The following is a 25304-nucleotide window of genomic DNA, read 5'->3' on the forward strand; positions in this document are numbered from 1 at the left end:
CCCAGAAATAGACCAAACTGCATTAATCCACCCAGTATTAGACCAAACTGCATTAATCCACCCAGTAATAGACCAAACTGCATTAATCCACCCAGGAATAGGTTAAAACCCATTAATCCACCCAGTATTAGACCAAACGGCATTAATCCACCCAGTATTAGACCAAACTGCATTAATCCACCCAGGAATAGACCAAACTGCATTATTCCATCCAGTATTAGACCAAACTGCATTAATCCACCCAGTAATAGACCAAACTGCATTAATCCACCCAGTATTAGACCAAACTGCATTAATCCACCCAGGAATAGACCAAACTGCATTAATCCACCCAGTATTAGATCAAACTGCATTAATCCACCCAGTATTAGACCAAACTGCATTAATCCACCCAGTATTAGACCAAACTGCATTAATCCACCCAGTAATAGACCAAACTGCATTAATCCATCCAGTATTAGACCAAACTGCATTAATCCACCCAGTATTAGATCAAACTGCATTAATCCACCCAGTATTAGACCAAACTGCATTAATCCACCCAGTAATAGACCAAACTGCATTAATCCATCCAGTATTAGACCAAACTGCATTAATCCACCCAGTATTAGACCAAACTGCATTAATCCACCCAGTATTAGACCAAACTGCATTAATCCACCCAGTAATAGACCAAACTGAATTAGTCCACCCAGTATTAGATCAAACTGCATTAACCCACCCAGTATTAGACCAAACTGCATTAATCCACCCAGTAATAGACCGAACTGCATTAGTCCACCCAGTATTAGACCAAACTGCATTAATCCACCCAGTATTAGATCAAACTGCATTAATCCACCCAGTATTAGACAAACTGCATTAATCCACCCAGTATTAGACCAAACTGCATTAATCCACCCAGTAATAGACCAAACTGCATTAGTCCACCCAGTATTAGACCAAACTGCATTAATCCACCCAGTATTAGACCAAACTGCATTAATCCATCCAGTAATAGACCAAACTGCATTAATCCACCCAGTATTAGACCAAACTGCATTTGTCCACCCAGTAATAGACCAAACTGCATTAGTCCACCCAGTATTAGATCAAACTGCATTAATCCACCCAGTATTAGACCAAACTGTATTAATCCACCCAGGAATAGACCAAACTGCATTAGTCCATCCAGTATTAGACCAAACTGCATTAATCCACCCAGTATTAGATCAAACTGCATTAATCCACCCAGTATTAGACCAAACTGCATTAATCCACCCAGGAATAGACCAAACTGCATTAGTCCACCCAGTATTAGATCAAGCTCTATTAATCTACCAGGAACAGATCATGTATGCACTTGCCTTGTCTTTTATATTTATCAAACGAATAGACAATTATCAAAATGTTAATGTACATTTAACATCACTGTTTAACATCACACTGTAAAAAAATGAATAGATAATTGTCAATATGTTAATGTCTGTTTAACATCACTGTTAAACCTCACACGACTCAGTACTGGTACTCCCTGTATATAGCCATGTTATTTTTCCTCGTTATTGTTAATCGTTATTCACTGTGGATGTATTCCTTGTGTAACTATTTATTTTCTTTTAGGTAACTTTGTATTTTAAGTCAACTTCTTTATGAAGCTATCTACAGTCACAGTCAGACACGTAGCCTAACTATCTTGATTCTATGTTTAATGGAGATCTTTTGTGACTAAAGTGACGCAGAAGGGCAAAAAAGCATCTAACGACTCAAGAATACTAAGGTTCTGGGAATAGAGGCCCTGATTGCGTTCAGCATTGTTTGAGAGCAGTTTTGTCCAGAGAAAGGATAGACACAGTGATAGGACACAGAGACAGAACGCAAGGCTAGGACACAAGAATAGAACACAGGGATAGAACACAAGGCTAGGACACAAGAATAGAACACAGGGATAGAACACAAGGCTAGGACACAAGAATAGAACACAGGGATAGAACACAAGGCTAGGACACAAGGATAGAACACAGAGACAGAACGCAAGGCTAGGACAAAAGAATAGAACACAGGGATAGAACACAAGGCTAGGACACAAGAATAGAACACAGGGATAGAACACAAGGCTAGGACACAAGAATAAAACACAGGGATAGAACACAAGGCTAGGACAAAAGAATAGAACACAGGGATAGAACACAAGGCTAGGACAAAAGAATAGAACACGGGGATAGAACACAAGGCTAGGACACAAGAATAAAACACAGGGATAGAACACAAGGCTAGGACACAAGGATAGAACACAGAGACAGAACAAAGGGATAGAACACAGGGATAGAACACAGTGATAGAACACAAGGCTATGACACAAGAATAGAACACAGGGATAGAACACAAGGCTAGGACACAAGAATAGAACACAGGGATAGAACACAAGGCTAGGACACAAGAATAGAACACAGGGATAGAACACAAGGCTAGGACACAAGAATAGAACACAGGGATAGAACACAAGGCTAGGACACAAGAATAGAACACAGGGATAGAACACAAGGCTAGGACACAAGGATAGAACACAGAGACAGAACGCAAGGCTAGGACAAAAGAATAGAACACAGGGATAGAACACAAGGCTAGGACACAAGAATAGAACACAGGGATAGAACACAAGGCTAGGACACAAGAATAAAACACAGGGATAGAACACAAGGCTAGGACAAAAGAATAGAACACAGGGATAGAACACAAGGCTAGGACAAAAGAATAGAACACAGGGATAGAACACAAGGCTAGGACACAAGAATAAAACACAGGGATAGAACACAAGGCTAGGACACAAGGATAGAACACAGAGACAGAACAAAGGGATAGAACACAGGGATAGAACACAGTGATAGAACACAAGGCTATGACACAAGAATAGAACACAGGGATAGAACACAAGGCTAGGACACAAGAATAGAACACAGGGATAGAACACAAGGCTAGGACACAAGAATAGAACACAGGGATAGAACACAAGGCTAGGACACAAGAATAGAACACAGGGATAGAACACAAGGCTAGGACACAAGAATAGAACACAGGGATAGAACACAAGGCTAGGACACAAGGATAGAACACAGAGACAGAACGCAAGGCTAGGACAAAAGAATAGAACACAGGGATAGAACACAAGGCTAGGACACAAGAATAGAACACAGGGATAGAACACAAGGCTAGGATACAAGAATAAAACACAGGGATAGAACACAAGGCTAGGACAAAAGAATAGAACACAGGGATAGAACACAAGGCTAGGACAAAAGAATAGAACACAGGGATAGAACACAAGGCTAGGACACAAGAATAAAACACAGGGATAGAACACAAGGCTAGGACACAAGGATAGAACACAGAGACAGAACAAAGGGATAGAACACAAGGCTAGGACACAAGGATAGAACACAGGGATAGAACACAAGGCTAGGACACAAGGATAGAACACAGGGATAGAACACAAGGCTAGGACACAAGGATAGAACACAGGGATAGAACACAGTGATAGAACACAAGGCTATGACACAAGAATAGAACACAGGGATAGAACACAAGGCTAGGACACAAGAATAGAACACAGGGACATAACACAAGGCTAGGACACAAGAATAGAACACAGGGATAGAACACAAGGCTAGGACACAAGGATAGAACACAGGGATAGAACACAGGGATAGAACACAGGGATAGAACACAGGGATAGATTACAGTGATAGAACACAAGGCTATGACACAAGAATAGAACAAAGGGATAGAACACAAGGCTAGGACACAAGAATAGAACACAGGGACATAACACAAGGCTAGGACACAAGAATAGAACACAAGAATAGAACACAGGGATAGAACACAAGGCTAGGACACAAGAATAGAACACAGGGATAGAACACAAGGCTAGGACACAAGGATAGAACACAGGGATAGGACACAAGAATAGAACACAGGGATAGAACACAAGGCTAGGACACAAGAATAGAACACAGGGACATAACACAAGGCTAGGACACAAGAATAGAACACAGGGATAGAACACAAGGATTGAACACAAGGATAGAACACAGGGATAGAACACAGGGATAGAACACAGGGATAGGACACAAGGATAGAACACAGGGACATAACACAAGGCTAGGACACAAGAATAGAACACAGGGACATAACACAAGGCTAGGACACAAGAATAGAACACAGGGACATAACACAAGGATAGAACACAAGGATAGAACACAAGGATAGAACACAGGGATAGAACACAGGGATAGAACACAAGGCTAGGACACAAGAATAGAACACAGGGACATAACACAAGGATAGAACACAAGGATAGAACACAGGGATAGGACACAAGAATAGAACACAGGGACATAACACAAGGCTATGACACAATAATAGAACACAGGGACATAACACAGGGATAGAACACAAGGATAGAACACAGGGATAGAACACAGGGATAGAACACAGGGACATAACACAGGGATAGAACACAGGGATAGAACACAAGGCTAGGACACAAGGATAGAACACAGGGATAGAACACAGGGATAGAACACAGGGATAGAACACAAGGATAGAACACAAGAATAGAACACAGGGATAGAACACAAGGATAGAACACAGGGATAGAACACAGGGATAGAACACAAGGCTAGGACACAAGGATAGAACACAGGGATAGAACACAAGGCTAGGACACAAGGATAGAACACAGTGATAGAACACAAGGCTATGATACATAAATAGAACAATGAGACAGAACACAAGGCTAGGACACAAGAATAGAACACAGGGATAGAACACAAGGCTAGGACACAAGGATAGAACACAGGGATAGAACACAGGGATAGAACACAAGGCTAGGACACAAGGATAGAACACAGGGATAGAACACAGGGATAGAACACAAGGCTAGGACACAAGGATAGAACACAGGGATAGAACACAAGGATAGAACACAGGGATAGAACACAGGGATAGGACACAAGAATAGAACACAGGGATAGAACACAAGGCTAGGACACAAGAATAGAACACAGGGATAGAACACAAGGCTAGGACACAAGGATAGAACACAGGGATAGAACACAGGGATAGAACACAGGGATAGGACACAAGAATAGAACACAGGGATAGAACACAAGGCTAGGACACAAGAATAGAACACAAGAATAAAACACAGGGATAGAACACAAGGCTAGGACACAAGAATAGAACACAGGGATAGAACACAAGGCTAGGACACAAGGATAGAACACAGGGATAGGACACAAGAATAGAACACAGGGATAGAACACAAGGCTAGGACACAAGAATAGAACACAGGGACATAACACAAGGCTAGGACACAAGAATAGAACACAGGGATAGAACACAAGGATTGAACACAAGGATAGAACACAGGGATAGAACACAGGGATAGAACACAGGGATAGGACACAAGAATAGAACACAGGGACATAACACAAGGCTAGGACACAACAATAGAACACAGGGACATAACACAAGGCTAGGACACAAGAATAGAACACAGGGACATAACACAAGGATAGAACACAAGGATAGAACACAAGGATAGAACACAGGGATAGAACACAGGGATAGAACACAAGGCTAGGACACAAGAATAGAACACAGGGACATAACACAAGGATAGAACACAAGGATAGAACACAGGGATAGGACACAAGAATAGAACACAGGGACATAACACAAGGCTATGACACAAGAATAGAACACAGGGACATAACACAAGGATAGAACACAAGGATAGAACACAGGGATAGAACACAAGGATAGAACACAGGGATAGAACACAGGGATAGAACACAGGGACATAACACAGGGATAGAACACAGGGATAGAACACAAGGCTAGGACACAAGGATAGAACACAGGGATAGAACACAAGGATAGAACACAAGGCTATGACACAAGAATAGAACACAGGGATAGAACACAAGGATAGAACACAGGGATAGAACACAGGGATAGAACACAAGGCTAGGACACAAGGATAGAACACAGGGATAGAACACAAGGCTAGGACACAAGGATAGAACACAGTGATAGAACACAAGGCTATGATACATAAATAGAACAATGAGACAGAACACAAGGCTAGGACACAAGAATAGAACACAGGGATAGAACACAAGGCTAGGACACAAGGATAGAACACAGGGATAGAACACAGGGATAGAACACAAGGCTAGGACACAAGGATAGAACACAGGGATAGAACACAGGGATAGAACACAAGGCTAGGACACAAGGATAGAACACAGGGATACAACACAAGGATAGAACACAGGGATAGAACACAGGGATAGAACACAGGGATAGGACACAAGAATAGAACACAGGGATAGAACACAAGGCTAGGACACAAGAATAGAACACAGGGATAGAACACAAGGCTAGGACACAAGGATAGAACACAGGGATATAACACAGGGATAGGACACAAGAATAGAACACAGGGATAGAACACAAGGCTAGGACACAAGAATAGAACACAGGGACATAACACAAGGCTAGGACACACGAATCGAACACAGGGATAGAACACAAGGATTGAACACAAGGATAGAACACAGGGACATAACACAAGGCTAGGACACAAGAATAGAACACAGGGACATAACACAAGGCTAGGACACAAGAATAGAACACAGGGATAGAACACAAGGATTGAACACAAGGATAGAACACAGGGATAGAACACAGGGATAGAACACAGGGATAGGACACAATAATAGAACACAGGGACATAACACAAGGCTAGGACACAAGAATAGAACACAGGGACATAACACAAGGCTAGGACACAAGAATAGAACACAGGGACATAACACAAGGATAGAACACAAGGATAGAACACAAGGATAGAACACAGGGATAGAACACATGGATAGAACACAAGGCTAGGACACAAGAATAGAACACAGGGACATAACACAAGGATAGAACACAAGGATAGAACACAGGGATAGGACACAAGAATAGAACACAGGGACATAACACAAGGCTATGACACAAGAATAGAACACAGGGACATAACACAGGGACATAACACAAGGATAGAACACAAGGATAGAACACAGGGATAGAACACAAGGATAGAACACAGGGATAGAACACAGGGATAGAACACAGGGACATAACACAGGGATAGAACACAGGGATAGAACACAAGGTTAGGACACAAGGATAGAACACAGGGATAGAACACAAGGATAGAACACAAGGCTAGGACACAGGGATAGAACACAAGGATAGAACACAGGGATAGAACACAGGGATAGAACACAAGGCTAGGACACAAGGATAGAACACAGGGATAGAACACAAGGCTAGGACACAAGGATAGAACACAGTGATAGAACACAAGGCTATGACACATAAATAGAACAATGAGACAGAACACAAGGCTAGGACACAAGAATAGAACACAGGGATAGAACACAAGGCTAGGACACAAGGATAGAACACAGGGATAGAACACAGGGATAGAACACAGGGATAGAACACAAGGCTAGGACACAAGGATAGAACACAGAGATAGAACACAGGGCTAGAACACAAGGCTAGGACACAAGGATAGAACACAGGGATAGAACGCAAGGCTAGGACACAAGGATAGAACACAGGGATAGAACGCAAGGCTAGGACACAAGGATAGAACACAGGGATAGAACACAGGGATAGAACACAAGGCTAGGACACAAGGATAGAACACAGGGATAGAACACAAGGCTAGCACACAGGGATAGAACACATAAACAGAACACAGGGATAGAACACAGAGATAGAACACAGGGATAGAACACATGGATGGAACACAGGGATAAACCACGGGGATAGAACACAGTGATAGAACACAGGGCTAGAACACAGGGCTAGAACACAGTGATAGAACACAGGGATGGAACACAGGGATGGAACACAGGGATGGAACACAGGGATGGAACACAGTGATAGAACACAGTGATGGAACACAGGGATGGAACACAGGGATAGAACACAGGGATGGAACAGGGGGATAGAACACAGAGATAGATAACAGGGATGGAACACAGGGATGGAACACAGGGATATAACACAGGGATGGAACAGAGGGATAGAACACAGAGATTGAACACAGGGATGGAACACGTGGATGGAACACAGTGATAGAACACAGTGATAGAACACAGGGATGGATGGAACACATGGATAGAACACAGAGATAGAACACAGAGATAGAACACAGGGATAGAACATAGGGATAGAACACAGAGATAGAACACAAATATAGAACACAGGGATAGAACACAGAGATGGAACACAGGGATGGAACACAGAGATATAACACAGGAACAGAACACAGAGATGGAACACAGGGATGGAACACAGTGATAGAACACAGGGATGAAACACAGGGATAGAACACATGGATGGAACACATTGATGGAACACGGTGATAGAACACAGGGATAGAACACAGGGATAGAACACCGAGATGGAACACAGGGATGGAACACGGTGATAGATCACAGGGATAGAACACAGAGATGGAACACAGGGATGGAACACAAGAGGAGAACACAGAGATATAACACAGGGATAGAACACAGGGATAGAACACGGTGATAGAACACAGGGATAGAACACAGGGATAGAACACAGGGATGGAACACAGCGATGGAACAAAGGGATGGAACACAGGGATAGAACACAGGGACAGAACACAGGGATATAACACAGGGATAGAACACAGGGATAGAACACAAGGATAGAACACAGGGATAGAACACAGGGATAGAACACAGTGATAGAACACAGAGATAGAACACAGAGATAGAACACAGGGATAGAACACAGAGATAGAACACATGGATAGAACACAGTGATAGAACACAGGGATAGAACACAGGGATAGAACACAGGGATAGAACACAGTGATAGAGCACAGGGATAGAACACAGGGATGGAACACATTGATAGAGCAAAGAGATAGAACACAGTGATAGAGCACAGGGATAGAGCACAGGGATGGAACACAGGGATGGAACACAGGGATATAACACAGGGATGGAACAGAGGGATAGAACAAAGAGATTGAACACAGGGATGGAACACATGGATGGAACACAGTGATAGAACACAGTGATAGAACACAGGGATGGATGGAACACATGGATAGAACACAGAGATAGAACACAGAGATAGAACACAGGGATAGAACATAGGGATAGAACACAGAGATAGAACACAAATATAGAACACAGGGATATAACACAGAGATGGAACACAGGGATGGAACACAGAGATATAACACAGGGACAGAACACAGAGATGGAACACAGGGATGGAACACAGTGATAGAACACAGGGATGAAACACAGGGATAGAACACATGGATGGAACACATTGATGGAACACGGTGATAGAACACAGGGATAGAACACAGAGATGGAACACAGGGATGGAACACAAGAATGGAACACAAGAATAGAACACAGAGATATAACACAGTGATAGAACACAGGGATAGAACACGGTGATAGATCACAGGGATAGAACACAGGGATGGAACACAGGGATGGAACACAGGGATGGAACACAGGGATAGAACACAGGGACAGAACACAGGGATAGAACACAGGGATAGAACACAGGGATAGAACACAAGGATAGAACACAGGGATAGAACACAGGGATAGAACACAGTGATAGAACACAGAGATAGAACACAGAGATAGAACACAGGGATAGAACACAGAGATAGAACACATGGATAGAACACAGTGATAGAACACAGGGATAGAACACAGGGATAGAACACAGGGATAGAACACAGGGATAGAACACAGGGATAGAACACAGTGATAGAGCACAGGGATAGAACACAGGGATGGAACACATTGATAGAGCAAAGAGATAGAGCACAGGGATAGAGCACAGGGATAGAACACAGTGATAGAGCACAGAGATAGAACACAGGGATGGAACACAGTGAGAGCAAAGAGATAGAACACGGAGATAGAACACAGGGATAGAGCACAGTGATAGAGTACAGAGATAGAACACGGGGATAGAACACAGTGATAGAACACAGGGATAGAACCCAGATATAGAACACAGGGATAGAGCACAGAGATAGAACACAGGGATAGAACACAGTGATAGAGCAAAGAGATAGAACACAGAGATAAAACACAGGGATTTAACACAGCGATAGAACACAGCGATAGAACACAGTGATAGAACACAGGGATAGAACACAGAGATATAACACAGTGATAGAACACAGGGATATAACACAGGGATAGAACACAGGGATGGAACACAGGGATGGAACACAGGGATAGAACACAGGGACAGAACACAGGGATAGAACACAGGGATAGAACACAGAGATATAACACAGGGATAGAACACAGGGATAGAACACAGGGATAGAACACAGAGATAGAACACAGTGATAGAACACAGGGATAGAACACAGGGATAGCACACAGTGATAGAGCACAGGGATAGAGCACAGGGATAGAGCACAGGGATAGAACACAATGATAGAGCACAGCTATGGAACACAGGGATGGAACACAGTGAGAGCAAAGAGATAGAACACGGAGATAGAACACAGGGATAGAGCACATGGATAGAACAAAGTGATAGAGCACGGAGATAGAACACAGGGATGGAACACAGTGAGAGCAAAGAGATAGAACACGGAGATAGAACACAGGGATAGAGCACAGTGATAGAGTACAGAGATAGAACACGGGGATAGAACACAGTGATAGAACACAGGGATAGAACCCAGAGATAGAACACAGGGATAGAGCACAGAGATAGAATACAGGGATAGAACACAGAGATAGAGCACAGAGATAAAACACAGAGATATAACACAGTGATAGAACACAGGGATAGAACACAGGGATGGAACACTATGAACCCCAAGGGTGCTATATCGAACCAACTTTGGTTCATTGAAGAAGAACCCCTGTGGTTCTGATTAAAGAACCATACAAAAGACTTCTATATTGAAGCTTTAGGGATGCCATATTTGTAGCAGGCAATAGAATCCTTATTGGTTCTATCCAGAACCTTTTTTTCTAAGAGTGAAGGATAGAACGCAGGGCATGAAGGTGAAATTGGTATCGACTTCACATCAGGCCCATTTCAGTGTGAGGGATGAAGGGATATAGTTAGAAAGAGTCCAGTACTCCAGACTGGACAGGTTCTAATCGAATGTAATCACCATCATTTCTCCACGAAGTAAACTCTATGTGAAATGTTACCAAGCAACAGCCAATCTGTTTACAACATGTGGTCAAAGACCATTGATGGGAGATTCCTCACTGACACACAGTGACACACTCAGCACTTCCTGCTAACAGCTTTTCGAGGAGAAAAAAAAGTAAACGGTCATAAATTGTGGAGTGGTAGACAAGTTGATAATCTCTTTAGCCTGTTCTAGACCTCCATGTTGCATTCGTCCTCCTAGAGGGACTAGGTCTTGGGCCCTCCGCATGCAGTCAGCTGGAGATGGAGGCCCTGGCAAATGGAGATTCATGTGAGCTCATTGACTTCATCTCCATCTTCCAGAGACATGTCACTGATCCAAAGTTAACATTATGACTCTGTTTTAAAACAATTATTTAGATATTTCTGAGCTGTCTTTGTAGCTGTCTGACTGAGGATGTGTTTCTGTCTCTGTAGTCCTTCACTGAGGATGTGTTTCTGTCTCTGTAGTCCTTCACTGAGGATGTGTTTCTGTCTCTGTAGTCCTGACTGAGGATGTGTTTCTGTCTCTGTAGTCCTTCACTGAGGATGTGTTTCTGTCTCTGTAGTCCTGACTGAGGATGTGTTTCTGTCTCTGTAGTCCTTCACTGAGGATGTGTTTCTGTCTCTGTAGTCCTTCACTGAGGATGTGTTTCTGTCTCTGTAGTCCTTCACTGAGGATGTGTTTCTGTCTCTGTAGTCCTTCACTGAGGATGTATTTCTGTCTCTGTAGTCCTTCACTGAGGATGTGTTTCTGTCTCTGTAGTCCTGACTGAGGATGTGTTTCTGTCTCTGTAGTCCTGACTGAGGATGTGTTTCTGTCTCTGTAGTCCTGACTGAGGATGTGTTTCTGTCTCTGTAGTCCTGACTGAGGATGTGTTTCTGTCTCTGTAGTCCTTCACTGAGGATGTGTTTCTGTCTCTGTAGTCCTGACTGAGGATGTGTTTCTGTCTCTGTAGTCCTTCACTGAGGATGTGTTTCTGTCTCTGTAGTCCTTCACTGAGGATGTGTTTCTGTCTCTGTAGTCCTGACTGAGGATGTGTTTCTGTCTCTGTAGTCCTGACTGAGGATGTGTTTCTGTCTCTGTAGTCCTGTGAGGATGTGTTTCTGTCTCTGTAGTCCTTCACTGAAGATGTGTTTCTGTCTCTGTAGTCCTTCACTGAGGATGTGTTTCTGTCTCTGTAGTCCTTCACTGAGGATGTGTTTCTGTCTCTGTAGTCCTTCACTGAGGATGTGTTTCTGTCTCTGTAGTCCTTCACTGAGGATGTATTTCTGTCTCTGTAGTCCTTCACTGAGGATGTGTTTCTGTCTCTGTAGTCCTGACTGAGGATGTGTTTCTGTCTCTGTAGTCCTTCACTGAGGATGTGTTTCTGTCTCTGTAGTCCTTGACTGAGGATGTGTTTCTGTCTCTGTAGTCCTTCACTGAGGATGTGTTTCTGTCTCTGTAGTCCTTCACTGAGGATGTGTTTCTGTCTCTGTAGTCCTTCACTGAGGATGTGTTTCTGTCTCTGTAGTCCTTCACTGAGGATGTATTTCTGTCTCTGTAGTCCTTCACTGAGGATGTGTTTCTGTCTCTGTAGTCCTGACTGAGGATGTGTTTCTGTCTCTGTAGTCCTGACTGAGGATGTGTTTCTGTCTCTGTAGTCCTGACTGAGGATGTGTTTCTGTCTCTGTAGTCCTGACTGAGGATGTGTTTCTGTCTCTGTAGTCCTTCACTGAGGATGTGTTTCTGTCTCTGTAGTCCTGACTGAGGATGTGTTTCTGTCTCTGTAGTCCTTCACTGAGGATGTGTTTCTGTCTCTGTAGTCCTTCACTGAGGATGTGTTTCTGTCTCTGTAGTCCTGACTGAGGATGTGTTTCTGTCTCTGTAGTCCTGACTGAGGATGTGTTTCTGTCTCTGTAGTCCTGTGAGGATGTGTTTCTGTCTCTGTAGTCCTTCACTGAAGATGTGTTTCTGTCTCTGTAGTCCTTCACTGAGGATGTGTTTCTGTCTCTGTAGTCCTTCACTGAGGATGTGTTTCTGTCTCTGTAGTCCTTCACTGAGGATGTGTTTCTGTCTCTGTAGTCCTTCACTGAGGATGTATTTCTGTCTCTGTAGTCCTGACTGAGGATGTGTTTCTGTCTCTGTAGTCCTTCACTGAGGATGTGTTTCTGTCTCTGTAGTCCTTCACTGAGGATGTGTTTCTGTCTCTGTAGTCCTGACTGAGGATGTGTTTCTGTCTCTGTAGTCCTTCACTGAGGATGTGTTTCTGTCTCTGTAGTCCTGACTGAGGATGTGTTTCTGTCTCTGTAGTCCTTCACTGAGGATGTGTTTCTGTCTCTGTAGTCCTTCACTGAGGATGTGTTTCTGTCTCTGTAGTCCTTCACTGAGGATGTGTTTCTGTCTCTGTAGTCCTTCACTGAGGATGTATTTCTGTCTCTGTAGTCCTTCACTGAGGATGTGTTTCTGTCTCTGTAGTCCTGACTGAGGATGTGTTTCTGTCTCTGTAGTCCTGACTGAGGATGTGTTTCTGTCTCTGTAGTCCTGACTGAGGATGTGTTTCTGTCTCTGTAGTCCTGACTGAGGATGTGTTTCTGTCTCTGTAGTCCTTCACTGAGGATGTGTTTCTGTCTCTGTAGTCCTGACTGAGGATGTGTTTCTGTCTCTGTAGTCCTTCACTGAGGATGTGTTTCTGTCTCTGTAGTCCTTCACTGAGGATGTGTTTCTGTCTCTGTAGTCCTGACTGAGGATGTGTTTCTGTCTCTGTAGTCCTGACTGAGGATGTGTTTCTGTCTCTGTAGTCCTGTGAGGATGTGTTTCTGTCTCTGTAGTCCTTCACTGAAGATGTGTTTCTGTCTCTGTAGTCCTTCACTGAGGATGTGTTTCTGTCTCTGTAGTCCTTCACTGAGGATGTGTTTCTGTCTCTGTAGTCCTTCACTGAGGATGTGTTTCTGTCTCTGTAGTCCTTCACTGAGGATGTATTTCTGTCTCTGTAGTCCTGACTGAGGATGTGTTTCTGTCTCTGTAGTCCTTCACTGAGGATGTGTTTCTGTCTCTGTAGTCCTTCACTGAGGATGTGTTTCTGTCTCTGTAGTCCTTCACTGAGGATGTGTTTCTGTCTCTGTAGTCCTGACTGAGGATGTGTTTCTGTCTCTGTAGTCCTGACTGAGGATGTGTTTCTGTCTCTGTAGTCCTGACTGAGGATGTGTTTCTGTCTCTGTAGTCCTTCACTGAGGATGTGTTTCTGTCTCTGTAGTCCTTCACTGAGGATGTGTTTCTGTCTCTGTAGTCCTTCACTGAGGATGTGTTTCTGTCTCTGTAGTCCTGACTGAGGATGTGTTTCTGTCTCTGTAGTCCTGACTGAGGATGTGTTTCTGTCTCTGTAGTCCTGACTGAGGATGTGTTTCTGTCTCTGTAGTCCTGACTGAGGATGTGTTTCTGTCTCTGTAGTCCTTCACTGAGGATGTGTTTCTGTCTCTGTAGTCCTTCACTGAGGATGTGTTTCTGTCTCTGTAGTCCTGACTGAGGATGTGTTTCTGTCTCTGTAGTCCTGACTGAGGATGTGTTTCTGTCTCTGTAGTCCTGTGAGGATGTGTTTCTGTCTCTGTAGTCCTTCACTGAAGATGTGTTTCTGTCTCTGTAGTCCTTCACTGAGGATGTGTTTCTGTCTCTGTAGTCCTTCACTGAGGATGTGTTTCTGTCTCTGTAGTCCTTCACTGAGGATGTGTTTCTGTCTCTGTAGTCCTTCACTGAGGATGTGTTTCTGTCTCTGTAGTCCTTCACTGAGGATGTATTTCTGTCTCTGTAGTCCTGACTGAGGATGTGTTTCTGTCTCTGTAGTCCTTCACTGAGGATGTGTTTCTGTCTCTGTAGTCCTTCACTGAGGATGTGTTTCTGTCTCTGTAGTCCTTCACTGAGGATGTGTTTCTGTCTCTGTAGTCCTGACTGAGGATGTGTTTCTGTCTCTGTAGTCCTGACTGAGGATGTGTTTCTGTCTCTGTAGTCCTGACTGAGGATGTGTTTCTGTCTCTGTAGTCCTGACTGAGGATGTGTTTCTGTCTCTGTAGTCCTTCACTGAGGATGTGTTTCTGTCTCTGTAGTCCTTCACTGAGGATGTGTTTCTGTCTCTGTAGTCCTTCACTGAGGATGTGTTTCTGTCTCTGTAGTCCTGACTGAGGATGTGTTTCTGTCTCTGTAGTCCTGACTGAGGATGTGTTTCTGTCTCTGTAGTCCTGACTGAGGATGTGTTTCTGTCTCTGTAGTCCTTCACTGAGGATGTGTTTCTGTCTCTGTAGTCCTTCACTGAGGATGTGTTTCTGTCTCTGTAGTCCTGACTGAGGATGTGTTTCTGTCTCTGTAGTCCTGACTGAGGATGTGTTTCTGTCTCTGTAGTCCTGTGAGGATGTGTTTCTGTCTCTGTAGTCCTTCACTGAAGATGTGTTTCTGTCTCTGTAGTCCTTCACTGAGGATGTGTTTCTGTCTCTGTAGTCCTTCACTGAGGATGTGTTTCTGTCTCTGTAGTCCTTCACTGAGGATGTGTTTCTGTCTCTGTAGTCCTGACTGAGGATGTGTTTCTGTCTCTGTAGTCCTTCACTGAGGATGTGTTTCTGTCTCTGTAGTCCTTCACTGAGGATGTATTTCTGTCTCTGTAGTCCTGACTGAGGATGTGTTTCTGTCTCTGTAGTCCTTCACTGAGGATGTGTTTCTGTCTCTGTAGTCCTTCACTGAGGATGTGTTTCTGTCTCTGTAGTCCTTCACTGAGGATGTGTTTCTGTCTCTGTAGTCCTGACTGAGGATGTGTTTCTGTCTCTGTAGTCCTGACTGAGGATGTGTTTCTGTCTCTGTAGTCCTGACTGAGGATGTGTTTCTGTCTCTGTAGTCCCTCACTGAGGATGTGTTTCTGTCTCTGTAGTCCTGACTGAGGATGTGTTTCTGTCTCTGTAGTCCTGACTGAGGATGTGTTTCTGTCTCTGTAGTCCTGACTGAGGATGTGTTTCTGTCTCTGTAGTCCTTCACTGAGGATGTGTTTCTGTCTCTGTAGTCCTTCACTGAGGATGTGTTTCTGTCTCTGTAGTCCTGACTGAGGATGTGTTTCTGTCATTGTAGTCCTGTGAGGATGTGTTTCTGTCTCTGTAGTCCTTCACTGAGGATGTGTTTCTGTCTCTGTAGTCCTTCACTGAGGATGTGTTTCTGTCTCTGTAGTCCTTCACTGAGGATGTGTTTCTGTCTCTGTAGTCCTTCACTGAGGATGTGTTTCTGTCTCTGTAGTCCTGACTGAGGATGTGTTTCTGTCTCTGTAGTCCTGACTGAGGATGTGTTTCTGTCTCTGTAGTCCTGACTGAGGATGTGTTTCTGTCTCTGTAGTCCTTCACTGAGGATGTGTTTCTGTCTCTGTAGTCCTTCACTGAGGATGTGTTTCTGTCTCTGTAGTCCTTCACTGAGGATGTGTTTATGTCTCTGTAGTCCTGACTGAGGATGTGTTTCTGTCTCTGTAGTCCTTCACTGAGGATGTGTTTCTGTCTCTGTAGTCCTTCACTGAGGATGTGTTTCTGTCTCTGTAGTCCTTCACTGAGGATGTGTTTCTGTCTCTGTAGTCCTGACTGAGGATGTGTTTCTGTCTCTGTAGTCCTGACTGAGGATGTGTTTCTGTCTCTGTAGTCCTGACTGAGGATGTGTTTCTGTCTCTGTAGTCCTGACTGAGGATGTGTTTCTGTCTCTGTAGTCCTTCACTGAGGATGTGTTTCTGTCTCTGTAGTCCTTCACTGAGGATGTGTTTCTGTCTCTGTAGTCCTTCACTGAGGATGTGTTTCTGTCTCTGTAGTCCTGACTGAGGATGTGTTTCTGTCTCTGTAGTCCTGACTGAGGATGTGTTTCTGTCTCTGTAGTCCTGACTGAGGATGTGTTTCTGTCTCTGTAGTCCTGACTGAGGATGTGTTTCTGTCTCTGTAGTCCTTCACTGAGGATGTGTTTCTGTCTCTGTAGTCCTTCACTGAGGATGTGTTTCTGTCTCTGTAGTCCTGACTGAGGATGTGTTTCTGTCTCTGTAGTCCTGTGAGGATGTGTTTCTGTCTCTGTAGTCCTTCACTGAGGATGTGTTTCTGTCTCTGTAGTCCTTCACTGAGGATGTGTTTCTGTCTCTGTAGTCCTTCACTGAGGATGTGTTTCTGTCTCTGTAGTCCTTCACTGAGGATGTGTTTCTGTCTCTGTAGTCCTGACTGAGGATGTGTTTCTGTCTCTGTAGTCCTGACTGAGGATGTGTTTCTGTCTCTGTAGTCCTGACTGAGGATGTGTTTCTGTCTCTGTAGTCCTTCACTGAGGATGTGTTTCTGTCTCTATAGTCCTTCACTGAGGATGTGTTTCTGTCTCTGTAGTCCTTCACTGAGGATGTGTTTATGTCTCTGTAGTCCTGACTGAGGATGTGTTTCTGTCTCTGTAGTCCTTCACTGAGGATGTGTTTCTGTCTCTGTAGTCCTGACTGAGGATGTGTTTCTGTCTCTGTAGTCCTGTGAGGATGTGTTTCTGTCTCTGTAGTCCTTCACTGAGGATGTGTTTCTGTCTCTGTAGTCCTTCACTGAGGATGTGTTTCTTTCTCTGTAGTCCTGACTGAGGATGTGTTTCTGTTTCTGTAGTCCTTCACTGAGGATGTGTTTCTGTCTCTGTAGTCCTTCACTGAGGATGTGTTTCTGACTCTGTAGTCCTTCACTGGGGATGTGTTTCTGTCTCTGTAGTCCTTCACTGAGGATGTGTTTCTGTCTCTGTAGTCCTTCACTGAGGATGTGTTTCTGTCTCTGTAGTCCTTCACTGAGGATGTGTTTCTGTCTCTGTAGTCCTTCACTGAGGATGTGTTTCTGTCTCTGTAGTCCTTCACTGAGGATGTGTTTATGTCTCTGTAGTCCTGACTGAGGATGTGTTTCTGTCTCTGTAGTCCTTCACTGAGGATGTGTTTCTGTCTCTGTAGTCCTTCACTGAGGATGTGTTTCTGTCTCTGTAGTCCTTCACTGAGGATGTGTTTCTGTCTCTGTAGTCCTGACTGAGGATGTGTTTCTGTCTCTGTAGTCCTGACTGAGGATGTGTTTCTGTCTCTGTAGTCCTGACTGAGGATGTGTTTCTGTCTCTGTAGTCCTGACTGAGGATGTGTTTCTGTCTCTGTAGTCCTTCACTGAGGATGTGTTTCTGTCTCTGTAGTCCTTCACTGAGGATGTGTTTCTGTCTCTGTAGTCCTTCACTGAGGATGTGTTTCTGTCTCTGTAGTCCTGACTGAGGATGTGTTTCTGTCTCTGTAGTCCTGACTGAGGATGTGTTTCTGTCTCTGTAGTCCTGACTGAGGATGTGTTTCTGTCTCTGTAGTCCTGACTGAGGATGTGTTTCTGTCTCTGTAGTCCTTCACTGAGGATGTGTTTCTGTCTCTGTAGTCCTTCACTGAGGATGTGTTTCTGTCTCTGTAGTCCTGACTGAGGATGTGTTTCTGTCTCTGTAGTCCTGTGAGGATGTGTTTCTGTCTCTGTAGTCCTTCACTGAGGATGTGTTTCTGTCTCTGTAGTCCTTCACTGAGGATGTGTTTCTGTCTCTGTAGTCCTTCACTGAGGATGTGTTTCTGTCTCTGTAGTCCTTCACTGAGGATGTGTTTCTGTCTCTGTAGTCCTGACTGAGGATGTGTTTCTGTCTCTGTAGTCCTGACTGAGGATGTGTTTCTGTCTCTGTAGTCCTGACTGAGGATGTGTTTCTGTCTCTGTAGTCCTTCACTGAGGATGTGTTTCTGTCTCTATAGTCCTTCACTGAGGATGTGTTTCTGTCTCTGTAGTCCTTCACTGAGGATGTGTTTATGTCTCTGTAGTCCTGACTGAGGATGTGTTTCTGTCTCTGTAGTCCTTCACTGAGGATGTGTTTCTGTCTCTGTAGTCCTGACTGAGGATGTGTTTCTGTCTCTGTAGTCCTGTGAGGATGTGTTTCTGTCTCTGTAGTCCTTCACTGAGGATGTGTTTCTGTCTCTGTAGTCCTTCACTGAGGATGTGTTTCTTTCTCTGTAGTCCTGACTGAGGATGTGTTTCTGTTTCTGTAGTCCTTCACTGAGGATGTGTTTCTGTCTCTGTAGTCCTTCACTGAGGATGTGTTTCTGACTCTGTAGTCCTTCACTGGGGATGTGTTTCTGTCTCTGTAGTCCTTCACTGAGGATGTGTTTCTGTCTCTGTAGTCCTTCACTGAGGATGTGTTTCTGTCTCTGTAGTCCTTCACTGAGGATGTGTTTCTGTCTCTGTAGTCCTTCACTGAGGATGTGTTTCTGTCTCTGTAGTCCTTCACTGAGGATGTGTTTCTGTCTCTGTAGTCCTGACTGAGGATGTGTTTCTGTCTCTGTAGTCCTTCACTGAGGATGTGTTTCTGTCTCTGTAGTCCTGAGTGAGGATGTGTTTCTGTCTCTGTAGTCCTGACTGAGGATGTGTTTCTGTCTCTGTAGTCCTGACTGAGGATGTGTTTCTGTCTCTGTAGTCCTGACTGAGGATGTGTTTCTGTCTCTGTAGTCCTGAGTGAGGATGTGTTTCTGTCTCTGTAGTCCTGACTGAGGATGTGTTTCTGTCTCTGTAGTCCTGACTGAGGATGTGTTTCTGTCTCTGTAGTCCTGAGTGAGGATGTGTTTCTGTCTCTGTAGTCCTTCACTGAGGATGTGTTTCTGTCTCTGTAGTCCTGACTGAGGATGTGTTTCTGTCTCTGTAGTCCTGACTGAGGATGTGTTTCTGTCTCTGTAGTCCTTCACTGAGGATGTGTTTCTGTCTCTGTAGTCCTGACTGAGGATGTATTTCTGTCTCTGTAGTCCTGACTGAGGATGTGTTTCTGTCTCTGTAGTCCTTCACTGAGGATGTGTTTCTGTCTCTGTAGTCCTGACTGAGGATGTGTTTCTGTCTCTGTAGTCCTGACTGAGGATGTGTTTCTGTCTCTGTAGTCCTTCACTGAGGATGTGTTTCTGTTTCTGTAGTCCTTCACTGAGGATGTGTTTCTGTCTCTGTAGTCCTGACTGAGGATGTGTTTCTGTCTCTGTAGTCCTTCACTGAGGATGTGTTTCTGTCTCTGTAGTCCTGACTGAGGATGTGTTTCTGTCTCTGTAGTCCTGACTGAGGATGTGTTTCTGTCTCTGTAGTCCTTCACTGAGGATGTGTTTCTGTCTCTGTAGTCCTTCACTGAGGATGTGTTTCTGTCTCTGTAGTCCTGACTGAGGATGTGTTTCTGTCTCTGTAGTCCTTCACTGAGGATGTGTTTCTGTCTCTGTAGTCCTGACTGAGGATGTATTTCTGTCTCTGTAGTCCTGACTGAGGATGTGTTTCTGTCTCTGTAGTCCTGAGTGAGGATGTATTTCTGTCTCTGTAGTCCTGACTGAGGATGTATTTCTGTCTCTGTAGTCCTGACTGAGGATGTGTTTCTGTCTCTGTAGTCCTTCACTGAGGATGTGTTTCTGTCTCTGTAGTCCTGACTGAGGATGTGTTTCTGTCTCTGTAGTCCTGACTGAGGATGTGTTTCTGTCTCTGTAGTCCTGACAGGATGTGTTTCTGTCTCTGTAGTCCTGACTGAGGATGTGTTTCTGTCTCTGTAGTCCTTCACTGAGGATGTGTTTCTGTCTCTGTAGTCCTGACTGAGGATGTGTTTCTGTCTCTGTAGTCCTGACTGAGGATGTGTTTCTGTCTCTGTAGTCCTGACTGAGGATGTGTTTCTGTGTTCTCTGTAGACCTGAGTGAGGATACGTCGGGGGACCACTCCGGTGGGGAGAACGGTGGTGGTAGCGGCAGTGAGAAGGACCAGGACCCTGGCAGCTCCCCCGAGGGGTCCAAGCCGTCTTGCTTCACCCCCGAGCCCCCGGACACCCCAAACCAGGCCGAGGAGTGCCGCTACAGCTTCCCCCAGCCCCTTCCCAGCCTCCCTCTCCCCCTAGCCTTCCCCAAGACCTGCAGCACCTCTCCAGAGCCCAAGGCAGACAGCCCCAGTAAGGGCTACCCCGGGGTTGGGGCAGGGGGGCTACCAGGGGACCACAGCCTGGTGATTGAGGGCCTGTCTGGGTCTGTCTCCCTTCCCTTCAATCTGCGAGCCAACCGGCCACCCCTGGAGGTGCTGAAAAAGATCTTCCCGTCCCACAAGCCCCCGGTGCTGGAGCTGATCCTGCAGGGGTGTGGAGGGAACCTGGTGGGGGCCGTGGAGGTGCTGCTGTCCAGCCAGGCCCAGGAGGCCAGGGGGGGTCACCCCCACAGTCAGGACCTCCACCCCGACACCCTGGTCCTGCCCTCTAACGGCCACCTCCTCGATCACCCCCTGGGGTCCTACCACCCTCTGGCCTCCGCCGCTAAGTGGTCTGTGGGCTCTGCTTTCAGGGTGCCTGAGTCCCTGCGCTTCTCGTCTGACTCGTCGTCCGGCCCCCTGGCCCTACACCCCGGGTCTTTCCCCCATCCCCCCCGCTACCCCTTGATGCTGAGGAACTCTCTGACACGCGGCGGCCAGGTCGGACCTTTCTGCAACGATGTGACGCTGTGGAACACCATGACACTGCAGCAGCAGTACCAACTCAGGTCAGCTCAGTACGTCTCTCCTTTCTCCTCCACTGGCGTCTTCCAACGCTCTCCGCTCCTCTCCTCTTCCTCCTCCTCCTCTCCGCTCCTCTCCTCCTCCCGCCCCCAGGAAGAGCACCGTCTCTCCCAGCTGGAGGAGGGCTGCCACCCTGCCCCCATCCCCCCCACCCCCGGGGCCAAACAGACCCTCTACACCCATGAGGAGGAGTATGAGGACCGCTCCGACTCCTCCGACTCACGAATTCTCAACTCCTCCACCTGAACCTCCTGAACCACCCGAACGTATGGGTTATAGCTCTATAACTGAACCAATGAAACAATGAACCTATGGGTTATATCTCTATACCTGAACCAATGAAACAATGAACCTATGGGTTATATCTCTATACCTGAACCAATGAAACAATGAACCTATGGGTTATATCTCTATACCTGAACCAATGAAACAATGAACCTATGGGTTATATCTCTATACCTGAACCAATGAAACACTGAATCATGCCGCACTGGCTACTTAAGCACCAAAAATGTATTGTGAACAAATCTTTAATGTGAATAATGCAAGAGTGGTTGTTGTCTTGAACTGCGCAGCCATCGGCCCCCTACAGGTAATGTAGCTGAATGTTAGGTCCTAACATTATCTCTCTACAGGTAATGTAGCTGAATGTTAGGTCATAACATTATCTCTCTACAGGTAATGTAGCTGAATGTTAGGGTCTAGCATTATCTCTCTACAAGTAATGTAGCTGAATGTTAGGTCCTAACATTATCTCTCTACAGGTAATGTAGCTGAATGTTAGGTCCTAACATTATCTCTCTACAGGTAATGTAGCTGAATGTTAGGTCCTAACATTATCTCTCTACAGGTAATGTAGCTGAATGTTAGGTCCTAACATTATCTCTCTACAGGTAATGTAGCTGAATGTTAGGCTGTAACATTATCTCTCTACAGCTAATGTAGCTGAATGTTAGGGCCTAACATTATCTCTCTACAGCTAATGTAGCTGAATGTTAGGCTGTAACATTATCACATGGATATGACCAAAAATAATGAATTTAAAATAATGGGATAGATCACATAGATCACGTGTTTGTGAACGTTCATCTCTTTCCAGACAGTATGCATGTAATGTTCTGTGAATAATATGTCCTTGATGTTAAGATCTGATGCATGTCAACATTATTAATAAACATAGGTGATAATAGCAAAACATTGTGTCCTCTTTATTGACAAAATTATAAATACAATTGGTGCAAATTAGTTGCTATACTAAATGAATGGTATACTATAATGTAGAATAACCCACCAGAACACGGATCATCAACTCAATTCAACTGTAGGACGATTTTTACTGGAGCGGAGGGTCGGGGGTCCCTGGAACATAATTACAAATCATTTGTAGACTGCAAATTGACCGCAAGAATCCCAAACAGATATGTTAGACTACAACATAATTATTTCAAACCTTGCTTACATTTGTATACAATCACGTGTCTCTGTACTATGGGTGGGAACACAACTTTGGAACATATTTCTTAAATTAAAATCACTTGGAGATGATTTGCTGGCGTTTTCACAGGCTTTTATTTCCAACATTGAAAATTCCACTTTTTTAAGGAACTTCGACCCTGCATGGAAATGTAGTTGAAGTCAGAAGTTTACATACACTTAGGTTGAAGTCATTACATCTAGATTTTCATCCACTCCACAAATTTCTTGTTGACAAACTATAGTTTTGGCAAGTCGGTTAGGACATCTACTTTGTGCATGACACAAGTAATTTTTCCAACAATTGATAACAGACAGATTATTTCACTTATAATTCACTGTATGACAACTCTAGTGGGTCAGAAGTTTACATACACTAAGTTAACTGTGCCTTTAAACAGCTTGGAAAATTCCAGAAAATTATGTTATGGCTTTAGAAGCTTCTGATAGTCTAATTGACATCATTTGAGTCAATTGGATGTGTACCTGTGGATGTATTTCAAGGCCTACCTTCAAACTCAGTGCCTCTTTGCTTGACATCATGGGAAAATCAAATGAAATCAACCAAGACCTCAGAAAAAAAAATTGTAGACCTAGAGTCTGGTTCATCCTTGGGAGAAATTTCCAAATGCCTAAAGGTACCACGTTCATCTGTACAAACAATAGTACGCAAGTATAAACACCATGGTACCACTCAGCCGTCATACCGCTCAGGAAGGAGACATGTTCTCTCTCCTAGAGATGAATGTATTTTGGTGCGAAAAGTGCAAATCAATCCCAGAACAACAGCAAAGGACCTTGTGAAGATGCTGGAGGAAACAGGTGCAAAAGTATCTATGTCCACAGTAAAACGAGTCCTATATCGTCATAACCTGAAAGGCCGCTCAGCAAGGAAGAAGCCACCACTACAAAACCGCCATAAAACAGCCAGACTACGGTTTGCAACTGCACATGGGGACAAAGATCGTACTTTTTGGAGAAATGTCCTCTGGTCTGATGAAACAAAAATAGAACTGTTTGGCCATAATGACCATCGTTGTGTTTGGAAGAAAAAAGGGGAGGCTTGCAAGCCGAAGAACACCATCCCAAACGTAAAACACGAGGGTGGCAGCATCATGTTGTGGGGGTGCTTTGCTGCAGGAGGGACTGGTGCACTTCACAAAATAGATGGCATCATGAGGGAGGAAAATTATGTGGATATATTGAAGCAACATCTCAAGACATCAGTCAGGACATTAAAGCTTGGTCACAAACGGGTCTTCCAAATGAACAATGACCCCAAGCATAGTTCCAAAGTTGTGGCAAAATGGCTTAAGGACTACAAAGTCAAGGTATTGGATTGGCCATCACAAAGCCCTGACCTCAATCCTGTAGAAAACTTGTGGGCAGAACTGAAAAAGTGTGTGTGAGCATGGAGGCCTACAAACCTGATTCAATTACACCAGCTCTGTCAGGAGGAATGTGCCAAAATTCACCCAAATTATTGTGGGAAGCTTGTGGAAGGCTACCAGAAAAGTTTGACCCAAGTTAAACAATTTAAAGGCAATGCTACCAAATACTAATTGAGTGTATGTACATTTCTGACCCACTGGGAATGTGATGAAAGAAATAAAAGTCTAAATAAATCCTACTATTTTTCTGACATTTCACATTCTTAAAATAAAGTGGTGATGCTAACTGGCCTAAAACATGGCATTTTTACTAGGATTAAATGTCAGGAATTGTGAAAAACTGAGTATAAATGTATTTGGCTAAGGTGTATGTAAACTTCCGTCTTCAACTGTATACAGTGTGAATGAACTGGAAGTAGAAGCCTAATTGTTGTTGTCCATTAGTTTACTCCAATTAGGGGAATATAATAAAGGAAAATATCTTTCAATACATATATATTTTATATACATATGTAAATATAATATATATTTCAAATCTTCAGGAACAATACCAGTTTCATAGATTTGGTGAAGATATAGAGTACCAGTCAAAAGTTTGGACACACCTACTATTTCAA

General features: G+C 44.2%; 1 protein-coding gene across 1 annotated transcript in view; it reads left to right on the plus strand.

The window, feature by feature from the left end:
• Positions 1-23007, plus strand: part of LOC139545075 (doublesex- and mab-3-related transcription factor 3-like) — a 65418-nt gene extending 42411 nt beyond the window's left edge. The window contains exon 2 of the mRNA XM_071352459.1: positions 20976-23007. Within this exon, the coding sequence (XP_071208560.1) occupies positions 20976-22069 (1094 nt within the window). The 3' untranslated portion in view covers positions 22070-23007. The remainder of the gene's footprint in view (positions 1-20975) is intronic.
• Positions 23008-25304: the final 2297 nt, after the last annotated feature.

The sequence above is a fragment of the Salvelinus alpinus genome, chromosome 19, assembly GCF_045679555.1.
Source record: "Salvelinus alpinus chromosome 19, SLU_Salpinus.1, whole genome shotgun sequence".
NCBI lineage: Eukaryota > Metazoa > Chordata > Actinopteri > Salmoniformes > Salmonidae > Salvelinus > Salvelinus alpinus.